Source organism: Monomorium pharaonis, chromosome 7, assembly GCF_013373865.1.
Source record: "Monomorium pharaonis isolate MP-MQ-018 chromosome 7, ASM1337386v2, whole genome shotgun sequence".
Lineage (NCBI taxonomy): Eukaryota > Metazoa > Arthropoda > Insecta > Hymenoptera > Formicidae > Monomorium > Monomorium pharaonis.
The window spans coordinates 19,451,682-19,465,057 of NC_050473.1; the positions used below are offsets into that span (position 1 = coordinate 19,451,682).

General features: G+C 35.1%; 2 protein-coding genes and 1 long non-coding RNA gene across 3 annotated transcripts in view; 1 reads left to right on the top strand and 2 right to left on the bottom strand.

The window, feature by feature from the left end:
- Nucleotides 1-10,805, top strand: part of LOC105830436 — a 95,817-nt gene extending 85,012 nt beyond the window's left edge. Inside the window, exons 6-11 of the mRNA XM_036290340.1 lie at nucleotides 400-585; nucleotides 1,432-1,587; nucleotides 2,490-2,642; nucleotides 7,125-7,389; nucleotides 7,978-8,400; nucleotides 8,812-10,805. Coding sequence (XP_036146233.1) covers nucleotides 400-585; nucleotides 1,432-1,587; nucleotides 2,490-2,642; nucleotides 7,125-7,389; nucleotides 7,978-8,400; nucleotides 8,812-9,213 — 1,585 coding nt within the window. The 3' untranslated portion in view covers nucleotides 9,214-10,805. The remainder of the gene's footprint in view (nucleotides 1-399; nucleotides 586-1,431; nucleotides 1,588-2,489; nucleotides 2,643-7,124; nucleotides 7,390-7,977; nucleotides 8,401-8,811) is intronic.
- On the bottom strand, nucleotides 1,912-4,822 carry LOC114253781. Its single transcript, XR_003625252.2, has 2 exons — nucleotides 3,799-4,822; nucleotides 1,912-2,627 (listed from the first exon to the last, which is right to left on the bottom strand). It is a non-coding gene; the product is annotated as an uncharacterized LOC114253781 (long non-coding RNA).
- On the bottom strand, nucleotides 10,798-13,367 carry LOC105835219 (replication factor C subunit 2). Its single transcript, XM_012678279.3, has 6 exons — nucleotides 13,107-13,367; nucleotides 11,837-12,104; nucleotides 11,518-11,766; nucleotides 11,237-11,446; nucleotides 11,042-11,155; nucleotides 10,798-10,969 (listed from the first exon to the last, which is right to left on the bottom strand). Exons 1-6 carry the CDS (start codon nucleotides 13,223-13,225, stop codon nucleotides 10,868-10,870), a joined length of 1,062 nt encoding a protein of 353 aa, XP_012533733.1. The 5' UTR covers nucleotides 13,226-13,367; the 3' UTR covers nucleotides 10,798-10,867.
- Nucleotides 13,368-13,376: the final 9 nt, after the last annotated feature.

Here is a 13,376-nt window from a genome sequence, read left to right on the forward strand (position 1 = left end):
TCGCTCGTTCATCGCGCATATATTTCATACCGTTCGACGTACCGGCCAACAAGACTTTTGTCCTCTCTTTTTTTTCTTCTTTCAACTCGTTAGAGGAATTTCTGATTCATTCGGCGAAAGGAGAAAGCGGACTCTTATTAAAATATAATTCGATGTATACAAACGAAGCATTGTACGTGAAATAAAGTTGTATAAGGAGACAGAAGAGAGAGACGCGGTCCCCCTTTTTTTTTGCGAAAAAAAGATGATCCCAGACATTTCGATAGAAAGAAGAAAACAACCTTGGATTTCGGCGTGCATTTCCAAGATCGAGGCCGCAGGTAGCGAAGGTGGTGTTTTCCCATCCAGTCACGGCGCATGTGTGCCTCTTTCACTGTTTTCTTTTTTTTTTCCTTTCAGGCTGAAGGGCCAGCTCTGCAACACGCTGAGCAGCAGACTGGCATTACGCAACGGCGCGCCACCCTTGACCGAGGCCGACAGGAAGGCGGCCGAGGAGCGGCTTCAAAGGCTGCGACGGGACGCCGACAATAAGCGTCTAGCCATTAAGAACCTGAAGCTCGCGCTCGAACGTCTCGATATCACGGAGTAAGTGTACAAAGTGGGGGTTCATTCGGCCGTCGCGTTTATCACGATTACCGACACCCGCGAAACATAGTACGACAGTACTTTGATATACGGAAAAGAGCGCACGCGCAAAGTCCATATAGGACAAAAAGTTCGAACTTCGTCATCGTAATTATCGCAACACGCTGTAATGGAATATTATTGCACTGCGCGCACAAGGCCGATGTATAATCGTTTCATCTGATGTTTCAACTGATAATTATCGAAATGGCCGGGACGGTTAATGCTCAAGGAAATCGATTCAAAGTGTGTTAATTTATTAAATGTATATCTTTAGTTATTAATTAACCTGATTACAGTTAAAAGTAAAGGTCATTCGATGCCCATTACGATAATTTAATTTAAAGAGAAGATGAGAAATTAAATAAATTGTTTATCTAAAAGAAGCACTTTTAATTATTCGTTGTTATAATATGTGTCAATATTTCAATTTTTACAATATGAACTAAATTTATACATATTCTATAAATTATATCTGTATTTTTGTAATATTCTGTAATATTCTGTAAAGGAATTTTTCTAAAATTTTAAATAGAAGAGAGGGTTATATTAGAATGTCTCGTCCAGGAAGTTTTATGGAAAATTCTTTTTTGTTAAATATTGATTTATAATGACAATAAGAACATTTATCTTTGTTTTTAAATAAAAAATTTAATTTATTACTTAAAATTTATATAATACAAAGAAGAAAATACTTATTAAAAAATATACATGTTGAGAAGCGGTGGTTGGAATTATACTTCATCTTCTATTCGCCAGTTTTGCAATGTAAATGCATGTAATGACCGATGTAATTGCTGATTTCAGCAACATCGATGTTCGGATACAGCAAGCAGAATTGGAGTACAGACTCGGCCGCGAGGAACTTGAATTGCTGACTCTTCATGAGGAGAGCAGAGCTCTGCAAACCGCCTTGGAGTTGGCTGAGACTCAAGAAAAACAAAAGAATGATACAATATTCAGGTATACATTCTTTATGTTTGATACACGAATAATTCTTTGCTTTTATTTCATTACCAACATTTCCATTTTTCAGTCAATTATTATAACGCAATTCAACTTGCTATTATGCATCATGTAACTTCAAAACAATAAACTTTGTTTTATTTAAGTTAATAACAAGAATCAATTGACGTTGCCAAGATAAAGGAATATCTTTTATCATATTTTTAACTTGCACGTGAATAAATAACCCATCGCGGATATAAGTCTTTCTACTTTTCAATTTAAAATTCTTCTACTCAGTTGTGATTTTTTCTCCGACGATCTAACAAAAACCTCGTTTACTTTTTTTACTATGATGTGTGTTATCGTTTAATATTTTTATAATTAAACTCTATATTGTTCACTTCACCTAATATAGTCATTGGTACCGTTTACAATTTAGACAAGTACTTTCTTCAAATTTCATTACTCAGGAATTTGTCTCTCCTGCAAAAATGGACTGAAAAACTTTTTCTTTTTTTACCGGGCATTTTCTGCGACAAGAGTTTTACAACAATGTCATCACAATCAACATACTAATACTAATTGTAGACATTTGTGAGCGACAATACATATGCGTTTAGTACAAGTTGTATATGTTAAGCACTGAAAATAATCCGATAGGAATCAAAACGTTTGCAATTATAATACAGATTACTTTTTTGTATAATAAGTTTTTAATATATGCATCAGCTTGGCTCATAATCCTTTTGCTTCTTGCTATTTTTTCTTCTGTTGGAATTTATTTTAAATTTGTAAACTCTACGTTAAAATTGTATATTTGTCCACTTGATGTGGATCTCACTTGTAGAAAGAAAAAAATGTTGTTTGACCGTTGTGCTTTTCGACGAATTCCCCTAAGTTTATCGTCCTACTTGCAGCTGCATTTCCGGCTCGACGCAAGTCACGATCCACGCGGTGGAAGTCAGCGCGGATCCGAAAAGTCCCCGTTTCGGGGCCGGGCCCAGGGACGACGCGATCGGACTCTACGTCGACTGGGCCGTGGAGGATTCCGGTCTCTGCAAAGGAGACAGGTTTGTATAGTCGTGCACCACACGACGGAATTCGCGAGTCATCGAATAAACATCGCGCAGCTGTGCCCCGCGTAGACGGGCGAACGAACGGTTCCGACATGAAATCCGCGAATCTCGTTCATTCGCCTCACGTAACGTAATCCTTTCTACTTCTGTGTTTTATCTTGTTCGCCACGTCGGAAAACTCAATGTACGCAAATGATAAACTTCGCAAGCTCGCACTAGAATTTCAAATATCTCGGTAAACAAAATTATTTTTACCATGCTATTACAATGATAATTCAATAATAACGTCTCGATGTAACACTTTCAAGTATGTAGTAATTTTATTTAATTGGGTGTAATATCAATATAAACAAACTTTATTTTATAAATAATGTTTTTAAAACATTTTAAAATACATTTTGAAATAAAACATGTTTAAAATATTATAATAATTAAAATATTTTATAACATGAAATCAACATTTCTAAATATCTTGTTATAATCATACACTTTAATATTTCTTGTTTACTAGAATACTTATATTAATAAATATAAAACAAATATAATTTTCTTCATATATTTAAATTTTTTGTTTCTTTCTAGATATTTTAGTTTTTACAAGTTGGTTTCTTTACCCGATAGAAAATTTGTTAAACCAGTAGAGATTTAAACCAAAAGATTCGAGTAATTTTAATATTAAAAAAAGTCTTTCCTGTACTTGGAATCTTGAATAAATTTTATATTTCGATGAAGATATTTAATTCTTATTATTGATTACCAACTAGATTATTTAATGTCGGGAATTAAAAAGTAACAATAAAAAGAAAGACGTTCGATCAAATTGTCCCCGTGGGAAAGCCGAAAACTCCAAAGAAAAAAGATGTTTAATTTTTGATCCGGAAAAATTGTCTTTAAATTAAAAAAAAATACGTCTTTGGAAGCACATCTAGGATATGTTTCCTTTCAGAAGTTCAAGGCTTACGGAGTCAATTAGACGTATTGGCAGCGCTGGTGAAACTTTTTGTTACGCGGAACTGTAAATCGAGCTAGCCGTATTGTTTTACCGCTGTCGGGGATGTTACAACAACACGGACAAGACACTCCTTTCCTTTGCGTTGCTCTTGCTTCTGTGAAAGGAGATTGAGGCCTCCGCGCGCATCACGTAACTCACCGGGGTAAACCGTTCCATTTCGCGCGCTCTTTAATCATTGTCTAACAAGAGCGGGAAAAGCTCCGCTTCTGTCGACGTCCGACGACGTAACGATCACGCCGTTCCTCCGAATTCACACATCGGGAGCGACACGTATCCGTCGCTTCCCGATGATTCATGAAGCTCCGAATCACGTTTTCAAGCTTGCATTCGTTGATTGTTTCCTACGACGTTGACGTTTTCCGCAGAACGTGCCAAACCGTGGGCAATTATATCTACGAAGAAAATCAAATTTGTTAAAGAAATTCGAAATTTAAGCTTACAAAAATTTATCATACACGCGCGTGCGGAGCTTCGCGCGAATCTGCCATTACGGGAGGAAGACTACTGGCTTGCGGTAAAAATGCGGAATTCAAAGGAATTAATTCGAGCACAGCACAGCCCTGTTAGTTACGGAAGGGAAAAGTGAGGGGAAGGGGAACCGTGATGATGTTTGTGCACGACGGTGTAGCAGTAACGCCCGGCTATCGGGGAAGAACAATGCGGCAATCTTGACATTCGGTTCCCAACGGGTCGCTGTAGCGTGAAGCGGCACCGGAAGTTCGCCGTGTGCCCCCGTTAATTGCACCCGCGACTTCACATGACCCCACCTTCTACCATTTTCCACCGCAGCGTACCCGGCTCAAGAGAATCCGCTGTTTACGGCCAGCGGCGTTTCAGAGTTATCTACCTATACGTTCTCAAAAATCGCGGAATGAAAGTTAATGAGCGTTGAACTTATTCGGTTCAAGGCACTCGATTTGAACACGAAATCGCAATTTCGAGCGGGCTACGCATTCTCGTGTTTAATAGCGTGTCCAAAGATAACAGTGGAATATATAAATGAATTAAAAAACTGGTATTTGTGAACTTCAGATATTCGATTTAAATATCTACGTGATGTTAAAATGTTTGGATAACTTAGTGAAGTTTTTTTCTTGGAATACTTTAGGATTTCTGTACAATTTTACTTTTTAGAAAATTTTTTCTTTCAAGATTTTTTTATAAAAATTGGACCAATAATGTTAAAAAAGTTTACATATTTTCTTATTTTATAAAAATTTTTTTTACATATTATATGTATATAATTATAAAATATCCCTAAATTTCTAAAATTTGTTATTCTATAATTTTTACTAAAATCTTATCTTAAAATCTGAAAAAGTATTTCTTTTTAATGAGAAATTAGAATATTTCAGAATTTACATATATAAAAAATTCTAAAAAGATGTAGACTCAGTATTTTTAAAAGCGCATTCCAATTTGTGTTATATATATAAAATATTTAAGAAAATAATTTGAAATACTTAAACAAATTGTAAAAGTTTTTCTAGTCAATGTAAAAGAAGAATTTTTTACAAAAATTTAATAAATTAGAAGATCAAATTTTTCTCAGATTCTAAACATAGAATAAAATTTTTTTATATTTACTAAAATTAATATTAATCAAAACTTTTGGCTCTCGAACTTCGTATTTCTCTCATGGAATTACTTAAGATAACACGCATACTTTGTTCCGCGAGCATAATCTTTTCCCAGTTCTCACACACTGTTATTCGGTACGCGTCATTAAGTCCAATCCCGCGCATAATTTCGCTTTGTAATTTGATCACATAGAATATGAAGTTATAATAAAGTATCATAATAATCATTTGCTCAAGCGAAATTTTAAAATAAAATTATATACAGTGTATTATATATACACATTGCGTAGGATAATGTGTGACCTGGAGAAATTTTACTATACTTTGTAGTAAAATTTATTATATTTTTAGTAAATTTAACTGAAAGTACAGTAAATTTTACTATAATTTTAGTAAATTTTACTAAACAGTATAGTAAAACAGTATAGTAAAATTCTTCAAGGTCACACATTATTCCACAATTACCAGATTTTAAGGGTAAATTTTATGAAAAAATTCTCTCCGTTTATATATATATACTAGCTATGCCCTGCCACGCGTTGCTGTGGCTCTCTATTCTTATGCTACGTTTTTTTCAAATTTTCTTTGCTTTCGTTGTTTAACTTTCAAGAGCCTTGCTTTACTGTTGCTCTTTTTATTTTATTTTTGAATAAGCATTTATCTATCTTTAATAAATCTAATATTTATTTATTCACGTACTTTTAACTTTTTTTTCTAAAAGCTGCCATGGATTTAAAAATCCATTCAAAAGACTGTTTTAAATAAGTTCCTTTTTTTCAATAAAATAAGAGCCATCTTTATTTTTTTATTACCTTAATTTAAACACAATAGAAACATTCTTTGCCTCTCCCAGTCTCTCCCGTCTCTCCCCGTCTCTCCCGGTCTCTCCCCGTTTCTCCCCGTTTCTCCCCGTCTCTGCCGGTCTCTCCCGGTCTCTCCCCGTCTCTCACGGTATCTCCCCGTCTCTCTCGGTCTCTCCCCGTCTCTCCCGGTCTCTCCCCGTTTCTCTCCGTCACTCCCGGTCTCTACCCGTCTCTCTTCGTCTCTCCCGGTCTCTTCCCGTCTCTCCCCGTCACTCTCGGTCTCTCCCCGTCTCTTCCCGTCTCTCCCGGTCTCTCCCCGTCTCTCCCGGTCTCTCCCGGTCTCTCCCCGTCTCTCCCCGTCTCAATGTGTCAAAATTTCAATAATATTAATGAAAAACTATTTTTTACACTTAAATTATGGCCATCATTTTTGAAACACCGGTATATCCAAAATCAAACCCCATAAGAACACTCCAATTTCGAATGCAACATTGTGTCAAAATTTCAAATTCAATGGCATCCTGCCATTGATTCTAAATTGTCATATACACGCTAAAAGAAACATTCTCAAATTAAAGGCCTGCATTTATGAAACGACCAGTAATAAATCTAATATTTATTTATTCACGTACTTCTAACTAAATTTAATACAACGTTGTGTCAAAATTACAAAAAAATATTTAAAAAATATTGTTTAAAATTAAATTATGGCTATCATTTTTTAAACACACGGTATTTCCAAAATCAGACCCCATAAGAACACTCCCGGTTACGAATGCAACGTTGTGTCAAAATTTCAAAGCAATCGGTGAAAAACTTACGGAGATCTTAGATGAGGAACAAACATTTACATTTTTATTTATATAGAAGATATGTGTGTGTGTGTGTGTGTGTGTGTGTGTGTGTATTTTATAATTATATTATATTATACTAATAATAAATAAAAATATATTTTTATTTATAATTATATCATAAATAAAATTCTTCTGACGTGAATTATGGATCATCTAAATCGTTTCGAGCTTTAGAGTAGAACGCGGTTGCAGTCACGTATGGCTTAATCGGTCAACATTTCTTTCAGAATCTTGGAGGTGAACGGAAAACTGGTGGTAGGAGCCAGCAGGAGCGACCTCGCGCGTCTTCTAGCCGTCACGCCCGACGCCGCGCAAATAGTGGTCCTTCGAAAGGGCGAATCCCTCGCGGCATTGCGCACTTTACGCTCCGATAATCTCAGACTGACACACAGGATCGGCTATCTCGAGGAGCAGGTCAGAGATCTCCTGGCGCCGAGCAGGACCGAGGTCACAACCGAGGAGCCACCACCGAGTCGTCAGGAACATGTGCAGGTAAACGCTGACGCATTTCGGATCAAGATGGATCAATTCCGTCTCGTCTTTTTGGAGGGACAAACATCTCTCTCCGTATAGATGAGTTCGTTGAACTGCAGTGATTTTGACCTCAAAATTATGATCTTATATTAGGAACATTTATTATAATGATAAATTACTTAAAAAATTAATACTTTTCTCAAAACGAAGTAATTTCATATAAGGATTTAAAAGCACAAATAAATAATATCAAGCTATGCATTTATCATAATGAAGCAACAATCGGGATAATCGATATCGACAAAAATCTTTTATCTTTCACATAAAATGTATCTGTACATTCAAATTTTAAATATTTTGATAATGAACTTTTCATAAATTCTCGCTAAGTAATAACCCAGCAAAAACTATATAATTGTTGTAAATTATATAAGTTATATAGCTTTTTATAACTTTAGTTGGGGTTTATTAGGAAAATAACGCTAATTGAATAAAGCAGCAAAGGCTAAAGTTAGAAGAAATAATAGATGTGAATCTTTATTCAATTGGGTTTCAATTAATCGAAACTGATACCACATAGTTTAGAAGTTCGATTTCGTGCCGTAGGTTTTCCAAAAGGGTCCTCAAGTGACGGCACTCGTGGCGAATTTACCTGGCCTCAACGTGAGAAGTTCCACGGAACTGCGGCAGAGCCTGCCAACCGTTCGTAGTAGACACAGCAGCGATCACTCCAGGCGCTTGACGGACTCAGCGAGGAGCCAGCGCGAGCTCGACTTCTCGTCCGACGGAGCCGCGAACGGTCATCACAAGCCCCGAAACCGACAGAAGCACCAGGGACTCCAGCTGGCGAGGTCGACGGCGAGTCTCGACTGCAAACAGTCGCCTGTGTTGCAGTCGCAGATGCAACAGCGTCGGAGATCGCCACGCGTTGAGTCCGCCATGGAGCACTTGCACAAGAGCCGCAAGAGCGGCTCGCAGCAGCTGCAGTCTCTGGAGTTCGACTCAGAGCCGACGTACTATCGTTTACAGGTACAAAGAGAGAGGATGTTAAGAGAAAACATTCAGAACGCATTCAACATTCTTAGTAGCAAAATACATTGGCTAAATGTTGGTTATATTGGCCAATGTTTTCTCAATGTAAGGCCAATATTGATAATAAAATATTATTAGTTTCAAATTAGGATGCAATTAATGTCCAATATGAAAAATTGAATGATTTAACATTGGCCCAATGTTGAACCAATATTGAACCAATATTGCTGCTTAGACAAATCGGCTAAATAAGATGAAGCGTTTACTCTACAAAATATTGGACCCAATATTGTGGATTATTGTCTTTACATTACTTCTTAATATTGCGCCAATGTTTTATGCTACCAGGAATATTCATCAAGATTTAAAAAAATTGAAACATCTGTCTGATTCTCTTCCCGTACTTAGGATACCCAGTCTCGCGCCTCGGAGACTTCTGAAGTGTCGATGGTGTACAGCTGCCAAGAGGCAAAGATCCGTCCGGCGCCGCCGAAGAAACCGCTGCGGCTCTCACTACATCGAGCAGCGAGTCTTCAGTCCGTGGAGAGCGCGCCGCCAGCCGCGCCGCAGCACGACGTGACGCGAAAACCGACGAAGAGGAACCACCGCGGCGATCCACCCATGGAGAAGATCCCGTCGCGGCCCCCCGAGGTAAATGGAAACGCGAACCCTCAGGAATCTCAGTCCGGTCCGCCGCAGCCACCCCCAAGGACGCCCTCCAGGGCAGAATCGTGTCAGAGCGCCCTACGATGGCCCTCTCCGAAACCGAGAGCGCACTTAACATCTGTGCCGATGGAGAAGTGGTGCTGATTTGGAAATTCACGGACGTTCCTCGGACGAGAGAGAAACAAAAAGAATGAGAGGATATGTATATATAAGTGGTGAAGCCGGTTTCCAAGATAAATGAGAATTTTAAAAGAGCATGCAGCATCGATGTTACGGTAAATTGCGAAAAAAAAACGGAATGTCAATATTATTAATGATAAGGATGAAAGCGATGAATACGGAGGTCCGTCCGATAGATTCTTGAAACGTATAATATATAGCTTGGAATTGGTTATATTACAAACTGATGATACGGCACGTTGGACTTCCATCTATGCGCTTGTTTTATCAAATTCAGCTATTCCACTTTGAACATGTCTAATCAAGATTAGTTCTAAGCGTACGGTATCAAATACATTTACAGTATAATAATTATGATATGTCACATCATGTCGTGTTGCAAGAATAGCATCTCATAAAAAATTAATAACTATAACGAAGTTTATCTTAGCTATCTCTTTCTAAAAGATTTCACACTTATTTACGTAAAACGAGATATTTCTCAAGAGAATACAAAAATATCTATAAGACTGATAAATCGCATATATTATAATGAGTAGAACTCGACTTTAGATAAAGACAGAAGCCTTATTCAAGATCAAAAACGTACCTGGAATCTCTAACATACGTTTTGTACTTGAAATACGTACTCATTTTTCTTTTTAAAAATTTTATTGATAAAAACAGGTTTTTTTTCAAGAGATTACATACTTTGATTTTTAATTTTTAATAAATAGAAGTTCTCGAAATCGATATTTACTCATTAGATATAAATAATCGACTTACTGAGCTTAAAGGTCTAGTGCATTTGGACATATTTTTGGACAAATATTATCTATATATAAATGCATTTTTCTATGACTATTATATAATTATTTGTCATATGATAAATAAAGTATTAGCATATCTTTAATAGCGAGATAATTTAGTGAACATGCGTCTGCACTTCCGGAGAAGATGTAGGTAATATTTACTAATATAATTCTATGTATAAAGATAATACATAAATATACATATGCAATTTCATAAAACTAACGTTATCTGCTGGATAAGTATGTTTCTATCAGTTAAGTGTATAAATGTACAAAGTTTTATCATTTAGCCTTGATGTAGAGTAATCAAAAGAATTTCGTGTAAAATACATTTCGTGCATTTAAAAACATTTATTGAAAGTTATATTACATTATATTGATAAAATTATTTTAAGTAGAAGTAAAATTTCGTACAAAGTACGGTAAACGTACATTAGAAATATATACTTATAATCTTTATTATAAGGATTATTACGAACCAAGAATATATTATGGTATTCATAAGTTTCTTCATAATTTTGTAAGTCATAAATTGACGTACGAATATAAATTTTTGTTTCTTAAAATTGCTAGTCTTGTCACTATTTTTAATAATATACTCAATGAGTTGCGCATTAAAATATATCACACATGCAGCGTTATTTAAAGCTATACCGTGCTGCAGTTCACAAAACGATGATTTCTAGGAAAAAGATTTTGACGATATATTTTCAATCCGACAAAATAACGGCTCTTTTGTAAATGATACAGAAATATATATGTAATGAAAAATATATAAGTATATTTATTGAAAAGCAATACACAGAGTACAATCGTTTCGCATAATTTTATTTTGATGTGCATGCGCGGCAAAGTCTTGCCACTAGAGCGTGTAACTGTAACAAACTGTTGATGCCTTCCACTATTCCCATATGTGTTATTCCAATTTCCTGTAAATATTTTTGAAATACATAAAAATGAAATATGAGTAATATTGTGCTATATTGTAGCATATAATTTACCTTAACAAATTTCACTTTCAGTTTCTCGTCCATAGTGTGATTTTTACAAACTTTAAATACGTTGCTGACAATATCTTCTGCCGAATATCCCATTTTCCAGAAATGATCCATTACCTGGCAAGTATAATTTATATAAATTTAACACAATATATGTATTTGATATCAAGCAGTAAGTTTATTTTCAAAATACTTTACTGTGCATGCTTTAGAAACGTCTCCCTTTATACAATTATCCAGCATGTCTTTGACAATCAAAGGATGAGGCTCGTCGCAGACTTTAAATACATTTTCTGCATTCACATGATTAAATCCGTTATATGTAGACTGCAGATTATTTAGAGCTTGTCTCATGTCCCCCTGAGCTGTAAATACTATCGCTTCCATACCGTCATCTGTATAAGAAATCTGTAAACAAATAGATAAATAATCAATTTGGTAAATCAAGTTAGAATTTCTGTCTGCAACAGTTTAATTACATTCTCTTTTTCGCAGACTTCGAGAACTTTAGCCAAGACTTGAGCGTCTGTTAATTTTCCATATCTTAACATAGCACATCGCGATTGTATAGGCTCGATAATCTCCTCTGTATTGTTGCACGCGAGAGCAAATCTCGTTGTGTGGCTATAAATTTCCATCGTTCGGCGTAACGCCTGTTGCGCACCGTCGGTCATACTATCTGCCTCGTCTAAAATTATGATTTTATGCTTCCCCTTTGGAAGATTCACCTGCAACGTGAAAATAATCATATAGAAGAATGAAATTACTTGAAAAAAAGTTTAATATCTTATATTTTACCTTTTTCTGAGCAAACATTTTGATTTTATTTCTAACTACATCTATCCCTCTCTCGTTTGAAGCATTCAGTTCAAGTACGGCTTCTTTGAACGCTGGTCCCAACAGAGTACGAGCCAGACATAAAATTGTGGTAGTTTTGCCCACTCCAGGTGGGCCACCGATAATAATATTTGGAGTATTTCCATGCTGAGCAAAGACCGCTAATCTGGATACAGTGTCCTCATTGCCAACAATGTCGGAGAATACCTGAGGCCGATATTTTTCGATCCTAGATAGCAACAATTAATAATAATATCTTCATACTGACCTCGTAACATAGTCACAAAATTATTCAAACATACAAAATAAAGAATTTATTTTATATTTACAAATTCATCAAATAATATAATTTTTAGAGACAATTTTAAGTAAAGAAAAGCCAGTGATACATTTTCATTAAAAGCATATTCATGTTCAAACTAAAAAAAATTATCTTTTATTAACAAAATCAGGTCGAAAAATACATTTAAATACAACTGCAACAAAGCAATACTTTTATTTCTCTTATCTTGATCTTTTTAAGTAAAAATATGTAAGAAAGATAAGTTTACATTAAAATAATATTAAATACACAAATCTTACAAACAATTATGAAATTAATTATTTAAACATACAAAATATTAGGAGTTTATTATATGTTAAATTAAAGCATACTTTTGATAGAAATGTATTACTGATAAAATGTTTTTCATTTCCAATCTAATTTTTTTCTCTAAAAAGTTATAATTGGTGAATTTGTAGCATAAAATCCCTCTATATTCTGTATATATATCTAAACAATTAGTCTCATAAAATAATATGTAATTAATAATATTTGTGTAATAACTGACATTATAATTTAATATTCTTAGGTTTATATTATTCATAATGTAACAACTGAAAAAATTTTAATACAATTAATCAATGCTGCTGTCAATATAAATATTTTTTTTTTATATTCACTAAAATTTCTAATATTTCTTTTTTATATATGTAATAAATAATATTGCTAACGATTATGAACATAACATTATGCTCTCAATTTCAAAATTTATAAACTAAATATCAGTAAAATAAGCTAGAATATTCTTTTAAAATTTAATTACATTTTCCAATTTATCTATCTAGATTTAAATATGCTCTATTTTGCTTAGAACTGCAAAAGCTAGAGGAAGACAAAAGATAACCTAAACTCGCGGTAACAAAGGTGAAGGCCAAAAATAAAATTTTCCGTCGCAAAAATCAAACGTACCACGGCATATTCGCAGATTTACCATCCTTCTCCTTGAGTTTCGTTTCACTATTCGTGCTCGTGGATGGTAAAATTTCTATCTCCATAACTTCATCTTCGGCTGTGCTATCACCCGCCATTTTCAAATTTAACTCACGCCAGCTCACGCCGGCTACAGGCAGCTACAGGAACTGCAAGATCGGAAACTTTTTACCAAAAAAAGGCGACAATTTTCAGCGCTTCTATCGATGTCTCCAAGAAATAGCGAACTAAAATATAGTCACGTGACGA

Coding starts and splice junctions, on each gene's coding strand:
- LOC105835219 (XM_012678279.3), bottom strand. CDS start 13,225: ATGGCGGGTGATAGCACAGCCGAAGATGAAGTTATGGAGATAGAAATT. Junction 11,767..11,836: donor AAATGTTTGCTCAGAAAAAG/GTAAAATATAAG, acceptor TTCACGTTGCAG/GTGAATCTTCCAAAGGGGAA. Junction 11,156..11,236: donor ACGTTTCTAAAGCATGCACA/GTAAAGTATTTT, acceptor TATACTTGCCAG/GTAATGGATCATTTCTGGAA.